General features: G+C 48.0%; 1 protein-coding gene across 1 annotated transcript; it reads right to left on the bottom strand.

Annotated features, from left to right (window-relative positions):
* Positions 1 to 3,443: 3,443 nt before the first annotated feature.
* mrps30 (mitochondrial ribosomal protein S30) lies at positions 3,444 to 22,233 on the bottom strand. The gene is made up of 5 exons (XM_038790851.1): positions 21,655 to 22,233; positions 17,343 to 17,488; positions 7,919 to 8,024; positions 7,528 to 7,704; positions 3,444 to 3,846 (listed from the first exon to the last, which is right to left on the bottom strand). Exons 1-5 carry the CDS (start codon positions 22,229 to 22,231, stop codon positions 3,563 to 3,565), a joined length of 1,290 nt encoding a protein of 429 aa, XP_038646779.1. The 5' UTR covers positions 22,232 to 22,233; the 3' UTR covers positions 3,444 to 3,562.
* Positions 22,234 to 22,822: the final 589 nt, after the last annotated feature.

Genomic DNA, 22,822 nt, shown 5'->3' with positions numbered 1-22,822 from the left:
TAAAACTCCCAGGTCACTTAGGCGCGCAGGCAGCAGAGCTCGCGGCCATTGCATAAAAAGTGGATCACCCAGATTCGTTCCCCAGCCGGTTTGATACCGAATATGGTCAGGACGTTCTTCATGACTCGTCCTGTAAAATGAGATCCCTGATCTGATTCTATACTTCTGGGGAGTCCCCATCTCGTAAAGATGTGGTGGGTCAGGATCTTTGCAGCTAAAAAGATATCTAGCATCTTTCCAGTCCTAAAAACGACCGGAGGGCTGAAGCATTCTGGGGAAGGGGCAATTTGACAATCGATTCAATTCTTTTGAACTCGATCTCGCGTTTGCCGTGTGTGATGACTGTACCCAAATACATCACTTGATTCCCAGCCCAGACATATATTCGGACAGTTTATATGTCTGTGACAACCTGACAGATTTTCTACCCCTGTGGAGGACAAGAGGTTTTGTCCCCGCAGACGGGAAGCCCCTTCCATCTGCCCCGTTACTCCGCCATATCCTCAAGAAGGCAAAGGATAGGACGTATGGCATCATTAAAGTTAGAAGTCACCATAGATCATCCCCCCCTGGAAAGGTAAAAGCCGACGCTCTGGCTAATGCAGGTTCCAGGCGAGGTCACTTTTGGACACCCCCAGCGAGCGCACCAGCTAGCGCCCCTGTGAGTGCAGTTCAGGCCTCACAGACAGAGATAGAAGATTTAGTACAGGCACAGAAGCAGGACGAAAATCTCCGGGAGATTTTTAAAGGAAACTTTGTGGCCGGTATGATAAATTCAAACACGCTTTGACCACACATGAGGGTGTGATCATAAAAGATAAATTGTATGTGCTTCCTGAACAGGACAGGAATCAAATGATTGCCTTATTCCATGATAGTCATGGACACCAAGGGATCGACCCTACCACAACACACCTTAGACAACTCTGTTGGTAGCCCAATTTAAGACAAGATGTTACCCACTATATAGAGAACTGTTTAATTTGTGCGCAGAATAACCCGGAGAGGTATTCAAAGAAGGCACAACTCAGCCACACTCGCCCCGTTAATGGCCCCTGGACAAACCTCCAGATCGATTTTATAGGTCCATTGCCCCCTTGCAGGAATGGCTATAAATATGTTCTGGTGGTCATAGATACCTTTACCAAATGGGTAGAGGCATTCCCTTCACGCACCTACACAGCAAAGACAGCTGCAAAGATCCTGACCCACCACATCTTTACGAGATGGGGATTCCCCAGAAGTATAGAATCAGATCAGGGATCTCATTTTACAGGACGAGTCATGAAGAACGTCCTGACCATATTCAGTATCAAACAGAACTTTCACATTGCATATCACCCCCAGTCAAGCGGGATAGTAGAACGCATGAATCAGACTCTAAAATCGACCCTTAGGAAGATGGTACAGGAGAACAATTCGACTTGGGATTCAGTGCTCCCATTCGCACTTATGTTTATACGAAACACTGTTTCAGCATCAACAGGTTTCACCCCACACAACACTCATGACCGGACGCCCTATGAAAGGATCAGAATTCCTTTTAGGACTCGACATGACCAGCCCAGAAGTGACGGCCCTCACACACGAGAAAGCAGTTAAACAACTAGTTGAGACTGTAAGGTCTGCAGTTAGCAGCCGCTGTAAAATTGGGTAAAAGGCGGAAACAGAGAAAGGCCTGTTTCAACAAAAATGTCCACCCTACAGAATTTCAGGTTGGGCAACAGGTTATGCTATCTGTTTATAACCCCAGCACGTTTTTGGCACCAAAATTTTCCGGACCGTACTCAATTTCGGACAAGAACAGCCCCATGGTATATAGGATAAAGTACCCCAACGGTAAGACTGCGTGGTTCCACATTAACCAGCTAAAGGCTTATGGAACAGTCAAACCACTCGCACCATGTCCTGCTAGATGCAGCAGAACACCTCGCCCCGCCCACAAGAGACACATTTCCACCCTCCCCCTCACAGATCAGTTCCTCATCGGACACGACCTCGACTCCGCCCACCGACTTTAGGACATGCCCCGGAACGCCCACAAGCTGCCACAGCAGAGACAGGGAGGGACAGTGACTGTGAGACTGAGGACAGCCACAGCACTCCTCCCTCCACTTCAGCGACTTAGACTCCAGTGACCCCATGGAGATCACCTACATTAAAAATCCAGACCCACACCCAACACTGACGACCCCGACAACGTTCTTTCAATTTTAGACCCCACGATTTGGTACAGGGACAATTCTTGGAGACTTGTCCGCAACGATGAGAGTGACCCCCGGTCACACAATGCGAAAATTGCATGCCTGATCCATTCAAGGGTATGGGATCTGGGAGAAGAGGATGACTTGATGTCTGACTCCTGACACGGCGACCCCTTTGCGACCCTGTTTGCAGAGAATGAAGAGAAGTGAGGTGTCCAGATGGTGTAAAAAGGGGAACCGCTTGAGAGAAGCGCTAGCCTTTCTGATAGAACCTGCACGTATGTTTGTTTGTATGTTTGTTAAATGTTTGATATGGAGGTTGGCCACTCGGTTTTCAGCTGAAAAGCTTGTGACCACCTCACATGCACATTAGTTTGTCCGCCGATATTTCTGAGAACTTGACTCAGTTGAAATGTCCTCTGCCGAACCGAACAATGTTGACGACTTGTCTTCTGTTTACAGATGTTGGAGCATCTTGGCTCCTCCCCCTTTTTTTTAGGTGCCCCTCTATTCTGGGAAGAGGCTGCAATTCCACTATGACTACATTCTTGCCCGTTCATTTCAGGTTGCTCAGGCAATGGAGAAACGGCATAGAGGACCCGCCCTGTCTGAGGACGGCTGCAAAGTGATATGGACCAGTTAACGGAGGGAAGTGGGCAGTGGCGTGGTTCGCTTGAAGGATTCCTGCATACCAAAGGAACTACTCTAAAGCTAGCCAAAGATGGGAACCTGCAACACGGGACGTTCAAAACTAAAGCACAAAGACAATCTGAAAGCCTACGTCATAGCCTTATTTAAAATTGGTTATGCAAATAGAGAACTAATCTATCATGAGATGATATCAACCTAAACTGTGGACCTTTGTTTTTCAACACTTAACTATCAAATTGACAGAATCCATTCCAAGATATTCTTAGCATATAAAGTAACTCCATCTCCTTTCTCACCTGGTACATCTTCCCTGATCGCTCAACACTCTTGTCTGCATTATTGGAAGTTAACCATGTTTCTTAATATCAATTCCAACTGTCACAACAGTCTCAAGTTCAGCTATTTTAAGAATACCTCTAAAATTCATGATGATTGAGTTGGAGTGGATTTTAAACATAAACTTGAGATAATCATCGGAATTATTTTTTTCAACTATTGCATAAGGAGTTCCACTTAACTTGACAAAGAGAAAACACTCTTCACCTGAAAAAAATCTATCCAAGCAATGCCATGGACATTTTAGAAGAATGTATTTGAGGCAGTTTAAACTGAACATTTAATCAGTTTTTGAAACCCATACATATTGGTGTGGACTCAAATATATATTACAACCTTTAAACTATTTTCAAACATAAAAGATTTTGCATTCAGCTTATGCTACTTTTCTTTGATTCTGCTCTATTGAGCAGGAAGTGAACAAGTAGACTCAGGACCTCATCATTGAACCCTCTCACATTGTCTCCTTCAATATCCTCATAGAGGCGCATACTTTCTGTCCCCCAGCAAATGTTCTTTCGGTGGTTATGTTGGTCTGCCCCAGAAGACAGAGCCAGAGTGTTCAACTGATAACAAAAGAAAGAGAAATAAATTCCATCTGTAATTACAGCTTGGGAGACAAATGGTCGGGTTACATCTGCTTCGCTCCAGAAACCTGAAAAATAAAAGAATGAGATTATCAGTTTGAGAAGACACGCATTCAGGGTTCAAAATACACAGTAGGCAATTATGCCCTCAAAGCCCCCAAAAAATCCAAGAAAAGATAGAGAAAACAACAAGTACAGTTCCCTGTACATGGATGTGAGCACAGTTGTTAGCACTGTTGGTTCACAACACCAGGGTCCCAGGTTTGATTTCCGGCTTGGGTCACTGTCTGTGTGGAGTCTGCACATTGTCCCCGTGTCTGCATGGGTTTCCTCCAGGTGCTTCGGTTTCCTCCCACAAGTCCTGAAAGACGTGCTTGTTAGGTAACTTGAACATTCTGAATTCTCCCTCAGTGTATCCGAACAGGCGCCGGAATGTGGCGACTGGAGGCTTTTCACAGTAACTTCATTCCAATGTTAATGTGAGTCTACTTGTGACAATAAAGATTATTATTATAAATGACAAAATCTGAGAGCAAGGACTGCTCCCGCACTACCAACTACAGGGAGTAAAAGAGATAACGGGGTGGGGGGTGTAGCAAGTGGGAGGGGTGGAAGGGAGCCACGGGAAAGGCAGCCGCAGGGCAGGGTGTAAGAGGTGCATTATTGCTGTGTGGCAAGTAACTGGTCGGGATTCTCCGCAGCGCCACGTCAAAATCACGCTTGGGAATCGTAGCTGGCATCACTCCCGCGATTCTCAGGGATTTCACGGAGCAGCTGGGGGGGGGGGGGGGGGGGGGGGGGGGCATTGACAAGAGGCCTCCCCCCAGCGATTCTCCGACCAAAACTGCCGAGTTCCCGATGGCATGGTTCTAACCACGTCTGGCCGGGCGGCAACCTCGGGTGGCGGCTGCGGACGCAGTCCTCGGCCGGTCTGGTGGGGGCCTTCTGGGCGGCCGGAGCTACAATAGGGCATGTTATATGTAGCGGCGCGGGGCTGATCGTTGGGACCTTCTTTCCTCGTCCAGGTCTGACGGGTGAGTCTGCCATCGCATTCAGCGTGGCAGCTTGAGGCTACCACCATGCGTATTCACGGACTCGGAACCGGAAATGCGGGGGCCCGTATCTGCACCTGAAGCTGCAAGAAGCATTCCGGGCCCTGCCAGCCCCCTGCCGGTAGGTGAATAACTGCTAATATTTTTAAGGAATCTCCAGCGTAAAACTCCAGCGTTTTTACCCTGGCGTGGGGGCATAGCCCCATTTTTGGAGAATCCAGCCACTATCTTTAGGGATAGGAGGCAAATGCTGGATTGGATTTGTTTCATTGTCGCGTGTACTGAGGTACAGTGAAAAGTATTGTTCTGCATAGTCCAGGCTGATCATTCCATACATGAAAATAAAATAGGGCATACATAAATACACAATGTAAATACATGGACACTAGCATCAGATGAAGCATACAGGAGTGCAGAACTACTCAATATAGAAGGTGTTTGAAGTGATCAGGTCAGTTCATAAGAGGAGTCATTCAGGAGTATGGTAATGTAGAGTTTACGGTGCATAAGGAGGCCATTCAGCCCATCGAGTCTGCACCGGCCCTTGGAAAGAGCAACCCATTCACGCCCACTCCTCTACCCTATCCCCGTAACCCTACCTAACCTTTTTGGACACTAAGTGCAATTTAGCATAGCCAATCCACCTAACCTGCACATCTTTGGACTGTGGGAAGAAATTAGGCCGCCCGGAGAAAACCCACACAGACACAGGGAGAACATGCAGACTCCGCACAACTAGTGACCCAAGCCAGGAATCGAACCTGGGACCCTGGAACTGTGAAGCAACTGTGCTAACCACTGCTACCATGTAGCAGGGAATAAGTAATTATTGAATCTGTTAGTGAGTGTTCTCAGACTTTTGTACCTCCTGCCCGATGGAAGAAGTTGGAAGGGTGAATATCTTGGGTGGGAGGGGGTCTTTGATTATGGTGCCCGCTTCGCGAAGGCAGCAGGAAGTGTAGACAGTCAATGTATGGGAGGCGGGTTCACATGATGGATTGGGCTGTGTTCACGACTCTCTGGTCTTGCCAGCGACACATACATCCCATGAAAGCATTTTTTAAAACATGAAACTGCTCAGTCATGGTCAGCTGTATCGACAGATCAGTGTCATTGGGAGATAGTGGTGCTACCATTTAATGGGAATTCTCCTACAGTTTATAAACTGACCTTTTAAACGAAGAGATCAAACTACCTTGAATATTCTTGAAAAGTACTTTTGCAATTATTTCCAGGATATTTGAATAATTTAGAAATTCTCAATGATAATTGTCAAATGGGAAGTATTAATTAAATCTGGATTTCTGTTATTGGTTCAACATCCCTGATAGTAAATTTAGGGTTAGTTCTAAAACCTTAACAGTGATTATTGGCAAAGCATCATGCTTGCAATGACTCGCTTGGCTGCCACGTTTTTTAAAATGTGGGGCTGGATTCTCCACAGCCTTGCAGCAAAATCACTTTTGCCGCATGGGCGGAGAGTCAACTTTCGCACCAAAATCGGGCCCGGCGATTATCTGGGACCCGAGAATCAGCGTTTGTGGGAGGACTCGGCGCAGCTGGGGGGCCATTGCCAGAGGCACGCCCAGCGATCCTCTGCTCCCAACTGGCTGTTCCTGTCAGCGTGGTTCTAACCACCTATTGCTGTTCGGGAACCTGGCTTGGCGGCTGTGGACTCAGTTCGCATCCACCCTGGTGGTGGTGGTGGGGGGGCCTTATGGGTGGCCGGGGGACAGATTGGGCCGGTTGGATCTTCGGCCGTGCGGCCGATGGCGGAGGCCTACAACTTGCAGCTGCCTCCGCGGCCCGAGTCTGCCATGGCTCTTTGCGTGGTCGCTGGAGCCACCGCCTCGAAACCAGAAGTGCAGAGGCCCGTATTCATAGCTAAAGCTGTGTGAATCACCATGGGTCCCTGCTAGCCCCCTGCAGGACATTGAAATGGCTCAAACTTTCTTCAGGAATCTTCGGAGTGAAACTCCAATGTTTTTACACCGGCGTGGGGACAAATTCAGCCCGTGTTTTTTCATGGTTGTGAGCGTCGCTGATAAGGCCAGCATTTGTTGCCCATCACTAATTGCCTGGAGTCGATTCACTTGCCACACCATTTCAGAGAGGGCAGTTTAAAGTCATCCACATTACAACATGTCTGGAATCATATGTTGGTCAGAACCAGACAAGAACAGCAGATTTCCTTTCCTCAAGGACATTAGTGAACCAAGTGGGTTTTCAAGACACTCAACAATGGTTTTATGGTCAACATTACGGAGACTAGTTTTTTTTTTAAATTCCAGAAAAAAATGAATTTAGAAATTTCATCAGCTGCTAAAGTAGGATTTAAACACTTGTCACGAGATTTGAACTGGGCTGCTGGATTACTAATCCAGACATTATCACAATGCCACTGTCTCCCCATGAATAATTCGTCACATTTGAAAAGCACACTTTTACTGTAAAATTTTAGTCCGTAAGATTATTCAGTTACAATACTTGTCAGTGAAAGAACTGAGTGTTGTTAAGCTTCATCAGTTAAATAAATAGTCAGCAAAGACTTGTAGTAACTAGTTTGCCTACTTGAATGAGATACATGAGATTCATAAGAAATGGAAAATAAGTAAAGCAGGGTTCAGAAGAAAACAAATAAGAACATATTATTAAACACAAGACATTTTAAGCTTTGATGAATTAGTACAGCCTAACCTTGATACATTGCTTGCGCTCCAGTCCAAGCAAACAAACTTGCAATGCCATTTGCACGCAAACGCACTTCAATCTGGTCAGTCAGATTGTCTTTTATTAGTTTTTCTCGTCTCAATTTATCAGAAGCAAAGTGAAACTGGGTATGCCCATAGCAAGAAGAATCAGCAATCTTGGAACCTGTAAAGAGAAGGCATACAAGGACAGTCTTCGACTAAGTCATGCTAAAATGCAACACAATACAGTAATTCAGTTGATTTCTATTTCCCACCCCGTCAAAATCAAGATGCGGTACGACATTTACTTTAATAAAATATTCAATTATGGTATGTAAATCTTAAAGGAGAAAAAAATAAAATGTAAACATGCACATACAAATCATTTTCCACCTTACCGATGAAAATATTGTTGTCATACTGCCGTTGAAATAATGGAAGCCGACTTGGTTCAATTTGAATAACAGGAACATCTTCAGGGATCGAATGCTCTAAGGGCACAAACTAGGAAGAGAAACAAGCTGAATTTTAAAAATGCCTCTTTTTCAAGTCAACAGCTAACTTTTTTTTTTTATAAATGTTTTTATTCAGTTTTCGTATTTTATATTGAACAAATTACAAATTGTTAGGAGAGAGAAACAAAAAAAAACAAACAAAAACAAACACGCAAAATTAACATACATATTTACAGGTAAGCATCTTCGTAGTAGTAACTGCGCCCCCCCCCCCCCCTCAACATGTTTATTTAGCTTGGTTTTGGGCCTTAGCTAGCCATCGAACCCCCGTAACGAACCTGTAGTCCCCCCCCCTCCCGCTACCTTCCCCCGACTATTCTTCCTCTTGTACATTGGCCACAAATAGGTCCCGGAACAGTTGCATGAATGGCTCCCACGTTCTGTGGAAGCCGTCGTCCGACCCTCGGATGGCAAATTTGATTTTCTCCATTTGGAGAGATTCCGAGAGGTCGGACAACCAGTCCGCAGCTCTGGGCGGTGCTGCTGACCGCCAGCCAAACAGGATTCTACGGCGGGCGATCAGGGAGGCAAAGGCAAGGGCGTCCGCCCTCCTCCCCAGGAATAGATCTGGCTGTTCTGAAACCCCGAAGACCGCCACTATCGGGCATGGCTCCACCCTCACTCCCACCACTTTGGACATAACCTCGAAGAAGGCTGTCCAGTACTCCACGAGTCTGGGGCAAGACCAGAACATGTGGGCGTGGTTGGCCGGGCCTCTTTGGCACCGTTCACATCTGTCTTCCACCTCCGGGAAGAACCTACTCATACGGGTTCTTGTTAGGTGGGCTCTATGTACCACTTTTAGTTGCGTCAGGCTGAGCCTTGCGCACGTGGAGGTGGAGTTGACCCTATGCAGTGCTTCGCTCCAGAGTCCCCACCCTATCTCCATCCCCAGGTCGTCCTCCCATTTCCTCCTTGTTGCGTCCAGTACGGTGTCGTCCCTATCTACCAGTCGGTCATACATGTCACTACAGTTCCCTTTCTCTAGGATACTTGCGTCCAGTAGGTCTTCCAGTAGTGTCTGTCGTGGCGGTTGTGGGTACGTCCTTGTCTCCTTTCGTAGGAAGTTTTTGAGCTGCAGGTACCGTAGCTCGTTCCCCCCAGCTAGCTGAAATTTCTCTGTCAGTTCGTCCAGTGTTGCGATTCTGTCGTCCGTGTATAGGTCCCTGACTGTCAATGTTCCCCCGTCCTGCCTCCACCTTTTGAAGGTGGCGTCGGTCAGTGCTGGTTTGAACCTATGGTTGTTGCAGATGGGAGCCCTGTTCGACATTTTGGTCAGGTCAAGTTGCTGCCGCAGTTGGTTCCAGGATTGGAGGGTGGCTGTCACCACTGGGCTGCTGGAGTGTTTTTTGGGTGGGGATGGGAGTGCTGCCGTGGCGAGGGCCCGGAGGGAGGTTCCCATGCAGGAGGCCTCCGCCGCACGCACCCACTCAGCTTCTGGCTCCTGGATCCATCCCCTTACTCGCTCGGCTGTTGCTGCCCAGTGGTAGAATTGTAGATTCGGGAGGGCTAACCCTTCCCTGGTTTTTGTTTTTTGTAAGACCTTCTTTGGGATCCTAGCATTTTTACCCCCCCATACGAACGCCATGATGAGTTTGTCCAGCGCTTTGAAAAAGGCCTTGGGGATGTAGATCGGAATGGATCTAAACAGGAAGAGGAACCTGGGCAGTACGTTCATTTTGATCGTCTGAACTCTCCCCGCGAGGGAGAGCGGGAGTGTGTTCCATCTTTGCAGGTCCTTTTTAACTTCCTCCGTCAGGCTGGTGAGGTTCCATTTGTGGATCCCTTTCCAGTCATGGGCTATTTGGATCCCCAGGTAGCGGAATTTATGTCGGGCTTGTTTGAACGGCAGCCCCTTTAGTGCTGCCCCCCCCCCCCCCCCCCCCCCTTGCGGGTGTAATGGGAAGATCTCACTTTTGCTCATGTTGAGTTTGTAGCCGGAGAAGGCTCCAAACTCTTTCAGGAGCGCGATGATTCCGTCCATACTGCTTTGTGGGTCCGAGATATAGAGGAGCAGATCATCCGCATAGAGTGAGACTCTGTGCTCTCTACCTCCCCTTCGGATCCCCCTCCAATTTTTTGCTGCCCTGAGCGCGATTGCTAGCGGTTCAATTGCTAGTGCGAACAGCAGCGGGGACAGTGGGCATCCTTGTCTGGTGCCCCTGTGCAGCTGGAAGTATTGGGAGTTGGTATTGTTGGTCTGTACACTCGCCATGGGAGCGTTGTACAGGAGCTTTACCCAAGCGGTGAACCCTGTTCCAAGCCCGAACCGCTCCAGTACCTCTATGAGGTATTTCCACTCGACTCTGTCGAAGGCCTTTTCTGCGTCCAGGGAGACGATCACCTCTTGTGTTCTCTCCCCGGAGGGGGTCATTATCACGTTCAGCAGGCGCCTGATGTTCGCGGTCAGCTGTCTACCTTTGACAAAGCCCGTCTGGTCCTCTGTGACCACCTCAGGTACACAGTCTTCTAGCCTTTTGGCTAGGATTTTGGCCAGTATTTTGGCGTCTGCATTCAGCAGAGATATGGGTCTGTATGACCCACACTCCGTTGGGTCTTTGTCTTTCTTAGGTATCAGCGAGATTGAGGCCTGTGCTAACGTGGGTGGCAACGTGCCCCTAGCTAGCGAGTCTGTGAACATCTCCCGCAGGTGCGGGGCCAGCGCTGTCGCAAATTTTTTGTAGAAGTCCGCCGGGAATCCGTCCGGTCCCGGCGCCTTCCCCGCCTGCATGGAGCTAATGCTCTCCATGATCTCTCCCAGTGCTAGTGGTGCTTCCAGATCCCGTTTTCTGCCCTCTCCCACAACTGGTATGTTCAGTCCGTCAAGAAACCGGTTCATCCCAGCCTTCCCCGTTTGGGGCTCTGAGGTGTACAGCTCTTGGTAGAAGGCCTTGAAGGTTTTGTTAATCCTCTCTGGTTCTGTTTCCAACGTGCCTCTGGTATCTCTGATTTGCGCAATTTCTCTGCTGGCTGCCTGCTTTCTCAGCTGGTGGGCCAACAGGCGGCTGGCTTTGTCTCCGTGTTCGTATAGGGCCCCGCGTGCCTGGCGGAGTTGGTGTACTGCTTTCCTGGTGGAGAGCAGGTCAAAGTTCCTTTGTAATTCTTTTCTCTCCGCCAGGAGTTCTACAGTCGGGGCCTCGGAGTATTTATGGTCTACCTCCAGTATGGAGTCGACCAGCTTCTGCCTAGCCACCCTTTCCTCCCTATCTCTTTGCGTTTTGTAGGCTATGATTTCCCCTCTTAGTACGGCCTTAAGCGCTTCCCAGAACGTGGAGGGTGAGACCTCCCCGTTTTGGTTGATCTCAGTGTACTCCGCTATGGCCTGCACTATCCTTTCGCTGAAGGCCTTGTCAGCTAGTAAGGCACCGTCCAACCTCCATTTGGGGCGCTGGGCCCTTCCCGTCTCTAGCCGCACATCCATGTAGTGTGGAGCGTGGTCTGATATCACAATTGCGGAGTATTCCACCTTGTCTATCTCTGGAAGCACCGTTTTCCCCACCACAAAGAAGTCAATTCTGGTGTACACGTTGTGTACTGGGGAGAAGAAAGAGAATTCTTTCTCCCCCGGGTGGGCGAATCTCCAGGGGTCTACTGCTCCCATCTGCTCCATATAGTGGCTGAGTTCCCTTGCCATGTTTGAGGTTTTCCCCGTTCTGGGGTTTGATCTGTCCGTCGTTGGGTCCTGTACACAGTTGAAGTCCCCCCCCATGATTAGTCGGTGCGTCGCTATGTCCGGGATTTCTGCCATGGTCTTTTGGATGAAGCTCGTGTCGTCCCAGTTGGGCGCGTACACGTTAACTAGAACTACCGGCGCCCCATCCAGGGCCCCGCTGACCATGACATACCGTCCCCCTGGGTCCGTAACCGTCTTTGTCGCCCTAAACATTGTCCTCTTGCCAATCAGGATCGCCACCCCCCTGGCCCTTGCCCCATAACAGGAATGATAGGTTTGTCCCACCCAGCCCTTTCTTACCCGCAGTTGGTCCTGCTCCCTCAAGTGCGTCTCTTGGAGGAAGACTATGTCGGCCCTCATGTTTCTAAGGTGGGTGAGGACTCTAGATCTCTTCACTGGGCCGTTAAGTCCCCTTACGTTCCAGGTGACTATTCTGGTGGGGGGCTTCTGCCCCCTTGCTCCTGTGGGGTTAACCATATTTGTCCGGTGGACGCGCCCCTGCCCTCTGGGGTTTCCCTTTGTTAGGGGGCCGTCCAGGATGTCCACTATCACTGCTCTCCCCATGCGGTCGGGTCCCTGCGCTCCGGGGTTCCCCCTTGTCCCGGGGACACCCGCCATGGCCGTCCACTTTGTGTCCGCCACGCGGGTAGTCCCCTGCACTCCGGGGGGCCCCTTCACCCACAGACCGTACTGGGTGGGTGCTTGCAGCAGTTCCCTGTTTCGAGCCCTTGTCTGTGGCACTTTGTGGCCCTATTCCCTTACTGGCCTCTTTTGTCCCTTCGTCCCTGCGTTTCCCCTCCCTGGTCTCTCGCCCCCCGAGTGCCCCCCCCCCCCCGCTCTATCCCTTTCGGGGATACCCGCGTACCCCTCCATTGCCCCTCTCTCCCCCATTCCTGTCCCCATTTGCTCTCCCACCTTTGATGGGTGATCCCCCCCCTCCCCTGCCTGGCGCCTTCCCCCCTGTTGGGGGTGCGCTGCGGCCCTGCTCTGTTGCGCGCCCCCTTCGCTAGCTTTCCTGCTAGCACGGTGGCTCCCCTCTCGGAGGTTGCTGTCCCGCTTCCCCTCTCCCCTCTCCAGTACTCCCGTTCCCTCGTGCCGGGGCCTGGCCTCCCACCTGGAGCGGGCCCTTGGGCATTGGGTTGTTTTCCGTTCTGGGTGTTCCTGCCAGGGGGGAGGGGGCTGGCTTTGCCTCGCCCCTCCCCACCCCCCCCGTCGGCATGACGTATCTCCTTGCCATGGGCCCCTCGTCCCTACTTCCCATGGCGTTTTTCCAGCCCGTGCTCCTCGACGAATCTATTCGCCTCGGCAGGGGCTGTAAAGAAATATTCCTTGTGTTGGTATGTGACCCAGAGTTTTGCTGGGTACAGCATACCAAAACGTACTTTGTTCTTATAGAGAGCTGCTTTCGCTCTGTTGAACTCCGCCCGTCTCTTAGCTATGTCCGCTCCAAAATCCTCGTAGATTCGGATGGCGTGCCCGTCCCAATTGCAGGCTCTATTCTCCTTGGCCCAGCGCAGGATTGTCTCCCTATCCCGGTACCGGTGCAGTCTGGCTATAACTGCTCTCGGTTTTTCCCCTTCCTTGGGCTTCGGGCGCAGTGACCGATGAGCTCTGTCCATTTCTGGTGGGGTGGGAAAAGTTTCCCGCCCCACTAAGGAGCCCAGCATCGCAGCCACGAATGTTGTGGGATTTCTACCCTCTATCCCCTCTGGCAGGCCCACTATCTTAATATTTTGCCTTCTCGAGCTGATCTCCTGGTCGTCTACCCTGCCCTTCAGGCTCCCCTGTGTTGCACTCAGTTTCACCATTCCCCTCTCCAGGGATATGACCCGGTCGCTCGCGTCAGTCGCTGCCTTCTCCAGCTCTTTAATGGTTGCCCCCTGGGCTTCCAGTATCTTCCCTTGGGCTTCCAGTATCTTCCCTTGGGCATCCACTTTCTTCTCCAATCTGGTCAGAACCTGCTGCACCCCTGACATGGCCCTGGTCACTGCTGCCTGTGCTGCGGCCTCTGCGTCTGCTTTTAACTCTGCCTTGATTGCCTGCAGCTGCTCCCTCACCACCTCGGCAAAGGCTTAACAGCTAACTTTTAACGATCAATTAAAAATTCAGTATTAACCAGTTATAAAGTTCTCGGAATCAGTTACTTAGGATACAATCTGCCAATCCAGAGGCTGAGGTTAAAGCATTGAAGCAAACAAGCATTTCAATGTTTACTAATGATAAAAGTTCACATCTTAGCAGTGAATAATAATGCAGCTTTAAAGGTTAGTTAGAACATAGAACAGTACAGCACAGAACAGGCCCTTCGGCCCTCGATGTTGTGCCGAGCAATGATCACCCTACTTAAACCCACGTAACCCGTATACCCGTAACCCAACAATCCCCCCATTAACCTTACACTACGGGCAATTTAGCATGGCCAATCCACCTAACCCGCACATCTTTGGACTGTGGGAGGAAACCGGAGCACCCGGAGGAAACCCACGCACACACAGGGAGGACGTGCAGACTCCACACAGACAGTGACCCAGCCGGGAGTCGAACCTGGGACCCTGGAGCTGTGAAGCATTGATGCTAACCACCATGCTACCGTGAGGCCCCCAAGTTAATTAGCTAAAGAGTGTAACAATATAATCACTAACCATAAAAAGAAGCATACAAATAAGTCAGCTTTTCACCCAGAATTAGAAGCGAGAAATTGAATGTAACCATGCTGAATATAATTTTAAAAGAACTTCGAGGTTACTCGTGTGGTCTGAGTAACAGCTCCAAACAAAAATCTAAATATTTGATATAAAACGAATTACTAAATCTCATGCAGATGCTTTCAATCAACAAACATGGCTTCCCCTTCCTTTAACTTGTGAATTAATTCCTCTAATCTCATGCAAATTGATTCACTTTGGCTAAAGTAGGGAAAAATCAAAAATTAGTCAAAAGAGCAGAATAGCAAGGCCAACTCTTCGAAAGGAAAGCCATCTTGCAAACAAAGAACAAGTCCCCTGCAGAAAATAAAATAATGAATTCTAAAGTCAGTAGCATACAAAAGACCAATTGGCTGGTGTTACCTGACTAACTTCAACATCTACAAGAAAAAGTGATCTTTAATTGAACATGATAAAAGTCTGATGTGCTACTATAAAGAGAATTATGTAACACGCAAGTGTGAAATAGATTACTTCCTACAGGAGCGAAACAACTCAGGAGTAACTGAGTAATTGGTATTGGCTCAGGGGTAACACTTTCATAAGAATCAGAAGGTTCTAAGTTCAAGGCCCACCTCCAGCAACTTGCGCACATAATCGTGGCAAGCAAGTGTTCTGCATTGTCAAAGAAGCCATACTTCAAATGAGATGTTAGCTGATGCCTCGTCTGCCATCTTGGTTAATGTAAAAAAGTCCTTGGCACTACCTCAAAGAGCAGGGAAAATCTCCTAGAATTCTGGCCAATATTTAATGATCTCTAACTGTACAAACTGAGACAGATTATCTGGTCATCATCACATTACTGCCTTTGTCCAAATTAACTGTGATTCCTTTATGATAATAGTGGCTGCACTGCAAAAGTACTTAATTCGGTGTAAACTGCTTGAGGATGCCTGGGGTCATGAACGGTGCTTCATAAATGCAAGCTTGCTTTCTTTCCCTGGTCAAGTGTGTTCATGCAAAGCACACTAAAGACAACAAGCTCTCTTCAAAGCAGCAGGCATCAAAGTAAATTATTTTCCATCCATGTGAATTATTGAATTAGTACAATTGTACAGTATATATATATATATATATATATAAAACTCTCCCCCTAATGTAACAGATTTTCAGCAGAACTTGAAGCAGTTGCTCCTTTCCAGCTCAAAAGAGAGATTGTGTGGCTGCCCCTGAGGGAGCTATGAATTCACACGAGTGTTTTGTTTAAGAATATTGAAGGACATTGAATAAAACATTTAGGAATTTTAATTAAACTTAACATAGTTTGTAATACAATCTGAATTTTTCTGTGAGGGACATTTATACTGGTGAACAGAACTCACTGGGCAACACAAAGTAGCAGCATCAACCACCCATGGGATCAGGTCTGGTGCAGAGGGAAGCTTTCTCTACTTTGCCTCAATAACATGTCTGCCCAGCCTCCGAAGAGCACACACACTAACGCACCAACAACATTTTTCACAATAGTATTTTGCTTTCAGAATGAAATTGCTGAAAATTGTGCCGGAATTAGATTAAAAGCAGACAAACATGTTGCTCACAAAGAAACAAATTGCAGACTATTGCCCAATTCACTGCACTACCCAGTACTCTCACTTCAAAAAAAATTGAATCTTATGTCTGTATTGTTGTTTTATTGTATTTTCTATAACTTGAATTTATTTGCTACTTTCTTTTTAACAAATTTTAAAATGGAATTTTGTCCATCAGATGCTTTATTTGAAAAAATTCAAACAATAAAAAAATTAATTCATTGAAATTATAAGCGTTGAGGTAACTTAGAGAATAGAGATGTAGTGCGTTACGTTTTCTTTCAGAAGATGAATAAATGAGAGCAGTTCAGCACCATGCATCATTAAAAGTTAAAATTTTCTAGGATAAAATTAAGCCAGATATCTTACTGCTAAACTCAGTAACTACCATTCCCACAAACCAAATTAAAAGAAAATAAAGTGGTCTTAAAGGATTTAATAAAAGTTAAAACATAGTATTGTGACAGAAGAGAGAACTTTACTCTAAACTTAGTGCTGGTTTACTTGACCGATCAGTTGATAAGAACACAAGAACGAGGAGCAGGAGTAGGCCATCTGGCCCCTCGAGCCTGCTCCACCATTCAATGAGATCATGGCTGATCTTTTGTGGACTCAGCTCCACTTTCCGGCCCGAACACCATAACCCTTAATCCCTTTTTTCTTTAAAAAACTATCTATCTTTACCTTAAAAACATTTAATGAAGGAGCCTCAACTGCTTCACTGGGCAAGGAATTCCATAGATTCACCACCCTTTGGGTGAAGAAGTTCCTCCTAAACTCAGTCCTAAATCTACTTCCCCTTATTTTGAGGCTATGCCCCCGGTTCTGCTTTCACCCGCCAGTGGAAACAACCTCCCGCATCTATCCTATCTATTCCCTTCATAACTTTAAATGGTTCTATAAGATCCCCCCTCATCCTTCTAAATTCCAACGAGTACAGTCCCAGTCTACTCAACCTCTCCTCGTAATCCAACCCCTTCAGCTCTGGGATTAACCTCGTGAATCTCCTCTGCACACCCTCCAGTGCCAGTACGTCCTTTCTCAAGTAAGGAGACCAAAACTGAACACAATACTCCAGGTGTGGCCTCACTAACACCTTATACAATTGCAGCATAACCTCCCTAGTCTTAAACTCCATCCCTCCAGCAATGAAGAACAAATTCCATTTGCATTCTTAATCACCTGTTGTACCTGTAAACCAACTTTCTGTGACTCATGCACTAGCACACCCAGGTCTCTCTGCACAGCAGCATGCTTTAATATTTTATTGTTTAAATAATAATCCCGTTTGCTGTTATTCCTACCAAAATGATGCCAACATTAACCGACTAAAGTGCAGAAACTTCTGGATACAAACACAGAAAATGCCTTTAATATCCCTTAGCTGTCTGAATTACCTCAGGGAGCTGATCAGGAATTCGAATTTGGCAATAAGGTTTGTCATCAATCTGGAAACGAATCGGGTCTACATGCCCTTTCCGATGCCCTCGAGCTACAGTTCGTTCACCCCGCAACCAGTAAAAGTTAACTTCTGGTTCATAATCTGAAACAAAAAAAAAATTCTTTAACGCATAAATGTTCAATTCCTTAGCTGTAATTAGTCACTCGTGTTAATGTTAAAGCTGTTCCAAGAAGAACTAAACATTGGCATCTACCGAACAATATGGAAAATTGCTCAGGTATGTCTAGTACACAAAAAGAAAATCTAATCCACTCAATTACCGCCCCATTAGTCTACTCAATCATCAGTAAAGTGATGGAACAGATCATCAACAGTGCTTTCAAGCAGCACTTGTTTCACAATATCCTGCCCACTGCTCAGTTTGGATTCCACCAGGACCAGTCCGCTCCTGACCTCATTACATCTTGGTTCAAACATAGACAAAAGAGCTGAATGCCAGAGGTGAGGTGAGAGTGACTGCCCTTCACACCAAGGCAGCATTTGACGTCGTGTAGCACCAAGGAGCCCAGCAAAACATGGAGTCAATGGGAATCAGGAGGAAAATTCTCCACTGATTGGAGTCATGACTAGCACAAAGAAAGATGGTTGTGGTGGTTGGAGGTTAATCATCTTAGTCCCAGGACATCAATGCAGGAGTTCCTCAGGGTAGTGTCCTCGGCCCAATCGTCTTCAACTGGTTCACCAATAACATTTCATCATCATAAGGTTAGATTTTGGGGTGTTTGCTGATTATTGTACAATGTTCAGCACCATTCGCGACTTCTCAGATACTGAAGCAGTCCGTGTCCAAATGCAGCTGGACAATATCCAAGTTTGGGCTGACAAGTGGAAAGTTATATTCGCACCACACAAATGCTAGGCAATGACCATCTCCAACAAGAGAGATCTAACCATTGCCCCTTGACATTCAATAGCATTATCATCACTGAATCCCACCCACTCTCAACATTCTGGAGGTTTCCATTGACCAGAAACTGAACTGGACTAGCCATATAAACACTGTAGCTGCAAGAGCAGGCCAGAGACTTCAGGCGATGTCCCGGAGGACTGGCGAATAGTCAATGTTGTTCCTTTGTTTAAGAAGGTAGCAAGGATAATCCAGGGAACTACAAGCCGGTGAGCCTTACATCAGTGGTAGGGAAATTACTGGAGAGAATTCTTTGAGGCAGGATCTACTCTCATTTGGAAGCAAGTTGACGTTATTAGCGAGGGGCAGCAGTTTTGTGAAGGGGAGGTCGTGTCTCACTAACTTGGTAAGAGTTTTTCGAGGAGGTCACAAAGATGATTGATGCAGGTAGGGCAGTGGATGTTGTCTGTATGGACTTCAGTAAGGCCTCATGGCAGACGGGTGCAAAAGGTGAGGTCACACGGGATCAGAGGTGAGCTGACAAGATGGATACAGAACTGGCTAGGTTATAGAAGGCAGAGAGTAGCAATGGAAGGGTGATTTTCTGATTTGTGGGCTGTGACTAGTGGTGTTCCGCAGGGATCAGTGCTGGGACCTTTGCTGTTCACAGTATATATAAATGATTTGGAGGAAAAAGTCTGATTAGTAAGTTTGAGGACAACACAAAGGTTGGTGGAACTGTGGATAGCGATGAGGACTGTCAGAGCATACAGCAGGATTTTGATTGTTTGGAGACTTGGGCAGAGAGATGGCAGATGGAGTTTAATCCGGACAAATATGAGGTAATGCATTTTGGAAGGACTAATACAGGTAGGGAACATACAGTGAATGGTAGAACCCTCAAGTGTATTGGCAGTCAGAGAGATCTAGGTGTACAGGTCCACAGGTCACTGAAAGGGGTAACACAGGTGGAGAAGGTAGTTAAGAAGGCATACGGCTTGCTTGCCTTCTCATTGGCCAGAGCATTGAGTATAAAAATTGGCAGTCAAGTTTCAGCTGTATAGCACTTAGCTAGGCCACACTTGAAGTATAGTGTTCATTTCTGGTCGCCACACTACCAGAAGGATGTGGAGGCTTTAGAGAGGGTGCACAAGAGATTGACCAGGATGTTGCCTGGTATGGAGGGCATTAGCTATGATGAGAGGTTGAATAAACTCTGTTTGTTCTCACTGGAACGACGGAGGTTGAGGGGGTGACCTGAGAGGTCTACAAAATTCTGAGGGGCATAGACAGAGTGGATAGTCACAGACATTTTCCCAGGGTAGAGGGGTCAATTACTAGGAGGCATCAACTTAAGGTGCGAGAGGCAGGTTTGGAGATGTACGAGGGAGGTTTTTTTAATACTGAGGGTAGTGGGTGCCTGGAACTCGCTGCCGGAGGAGATGGTGGAAGCAAGGACAATAGTGACGTTTAAGGGGCATCTTGATAAATACATGAATAGGATGGGAATAGAGGGATACGGACCCCGGAAGTGTAGAAGATTTTAGTTTAGACGGGCAGCATGGTCAGCGCAGGCTTGGAGGGTCGTAGGGCCTGTTCCTGTGCTGTACTTTTCTTTGTTCTTTGTGAGTAACACACCTCCCGACTCCCCTGTCCACCCATCTACAAGTCAGGAGTATGATAGAATACTCTCCACTTACCTGGATGAGTACAGCTCCAAGAACATTCAAGAAGATCATTACTATGCAGCAATCTTGTTTGGTACACTATCCACACAAACAATCACACATCTACAAGATGCACCGTAGGAACTCACCAAAACTCCTCAGACAGCACCTTCCAAACCCACAACCATCTAGAAGGATAAAGGCAGCAGAAACAAGGTAACACCACCACCTGGAAGTTCCCTCCAAGCCACTCACATCCTAACTTGGAAATATATCACCGTTTCTTTACCATTACTGCTTCAGAATCTTGGAACTCCCTCCCTAACAGCACAGTGGATCTACCTACGCCACATGGACTACAACCTCAAGAAGGTTGTATTCAGTAAATGTGTCCTAGCCAGCAACACCCAGCCTTTAACTTGTTCTTGTAGCCTAAGTATTTGCAATGGTCATCCAGTTCAGTTTCTGATCAACGGTAACCCTCAGGATGTTGATAGTGGGGGAATTCAGCAATGGTGATGCAACTGAATGTCAAGAAAGGACGTGCTAAGTTTTCCGAGCATTAAATGTTTTATTTCAGATTTTAACATTAACTGTATCTTACATTTATTTTAAGAGGCTGTGATAGTAGCCTACAAGTGTGGGAGCGACAAATTGTGCATCAGCAGTGGGACTGAAGAGCAGAGTTAGGCACAATGACCTCATTGGCATTAAAATGCACCGTCTACTGATACCGGTGCCGAGTTCCATTAACAATGATGACAAAGCAACTATGGACAATGGGCATTTTGGGGTAAGTGGCTGGGAATGATCAGTTAGAAGTCATTATTGGCAACCTCAATGTTATTGGACATAATCATGTGAAAGCATGCCAAATGGAATATCTCCAACAAACAAGGTCAGATGTTTTAATTACAGCTGTTTTGGTGACAGTTGTTGAACCTCCCAGACCAATTATTTGTTTTAAAAATCACAAAATACTGAAAATGCTCAACTGATCTGACAGCATCCATTTAACATTTCAGATAAATGATCCGTCATTGAACAACATGTTCGTTTTATCACTGATATCCAACAGCTGGAATATTTTGCTTTTGCATCAGAACAAAAGGAAAGATCTGACAGAGCAGACGGTAGCACCAAATAAGCGAATCACAGGATCATTCCTTACGTGTCAGAAAAAATGGGAGCTGTGATCGTGAACTTAAATTCTTAAACTTGACATTGCCGGTGGCAGTGGTCAGAACTGCTGCCTCACTGAGCCAGGTTCCCGGGTTCAATTCTGGTCTCGGGTGACTGTTTGCACTTTCTCCCCATGTCTGCGTGGGTTTCCTCCCACAAGTCCAGGATGTGCAGGGTAGGTGGGGTTACGGGGATAAGGTGGGGTTACGGGGATAAGGTGGGGTTACGGGGATAGGGTGGGGTTACGGGGATAGGGTGGGGTTACGGGGATAGGGTGGGGTTACGGGGATAGGGTGGGGTTACGGGGATAGGGTGGGCCTAGGGGTCTTGCAGAGGGTCGGTGCAGACTCGATGGGCTGAATGGTCTCCTCCAGCACTACAGAGTCTCTGACATGGGCGATGGGATCAGCTGCCCCGGCCATTTTTACACCTTTCAATTCACCGAAAGGGACTATCAGGCGGTCGAGCAATACCGCCCGAGGCCCTTTCCAGCCGGGATGAAGTGAGGAAAGCCCCCGGGCCAGAGGGCGGTGCTGGGGATGGTTCCTTACCCAAGGAGGAGGCTCCAAGCAGCGGGTTTTTCTCCACCAGGGCGCTAATGAGCCGCGGCACCAGGTTGCCGAGGAGCGGCAGCACCGTCTGTTCCCTCTCCCGGTACAGGAACGGCCGCCGCCGCTTCACGTAGAAATTCTCCTGCAAGAGGGCCTCGCAGAGCAGCGAGCGGAGCTGGCCGAGCTCCAGGGCAGCCCCGGGAGCGGCGCTGGGCAGCCGGCCGGGCAGCCCGCCGGGCAGCCCGGCCACGAAGGCCGTCTTGGTGAAGCTCTGGTACCAGCGATCCGCCTCGATCGACAACGTCTGCGGATAAACCACGTACTTGGGCCGCTGGATCCGGCTCAGGAGCCGGATCTTCTCGGCCCCCCCGGCGGCGCCATGAACCCGCTGGAAAAACTCTTCCACCCTCCGCCCTTGAGCCGATTTGCTCTTGGCGCTTCTGGACGGCAGAACGGGCGGGTACCGGGGGATCGGGGTGGGGGTCGCTGCCTGCTCGGTGCCTAGCCCCGCTCCGAGCCTCCGACCGGTATTCAAATCCACCGCGCGCACCAACGGCCACCGACTGCGCGCCGCCATCTTTGACACGGGGGGGGGGGGGGGGGCGGGATGGTAACGCGTCATTCACAAGGCGACAGAACTGTCCAATTAGAAGACAGTAGGAGCATGCATTCCCCCAGGTATTGCTCTGGAACAGTCATGTTATCACTGCACTGTAGTAATCTAGATACCCAGGGTATTTAGCCACCTGGGTTTGAATAACACCCTGGAAGATTGTGAAATTTGAATTTACTTAAAATATCTGGCATTAAAAGTCTAACGATGCCCATGAAACCATTGCCGATCGTGGTGAAAACCTATCTGGTTCACTAATGCCGTTTAGTGAAGGAGATCTGCCATCCTGGTCTGGCCTAAATGTGTCTCCAGAAGCATAGCAACGTGGTTGACTCCTAAATATCCCTTTGTTCAAGGTCACTTAGGGTTGGGAAACAAATGTGGACCTTGCTGGTGACACACATCCCATGAAAGAAAAAAATAAGGCATCCGTTCTTTGTAGCAGACTCAACATTTTTGTTGAAGGGCGTTGAATGGGCGCGATTCTCCCAAAACGGGAGAAATCGTAAGGCTGGCGTCAAACCCGGGCGGGTTTGACGCCAGCGCGCCCCTTCC

This window comes from Scyliorhinus canicula, chromosome 3 (assembly GCF_902713615.1).
Source record: "Scyliorhinus canicula chromosome 3, sScyCan1.1, whole genome shotgun sequence".
Classification (NCBI taxonomy): domain Eukaryota; kingdom Metazoa; phylum Chordata; class Chondrichthyes; order Carcharhiniformes; family Scyliorhinidae; genus Scyliorhinus; species Scyliorhinus canicula.
This window is presented reverse-complemented; position numbering and strand designations above follow the sequence as displayed.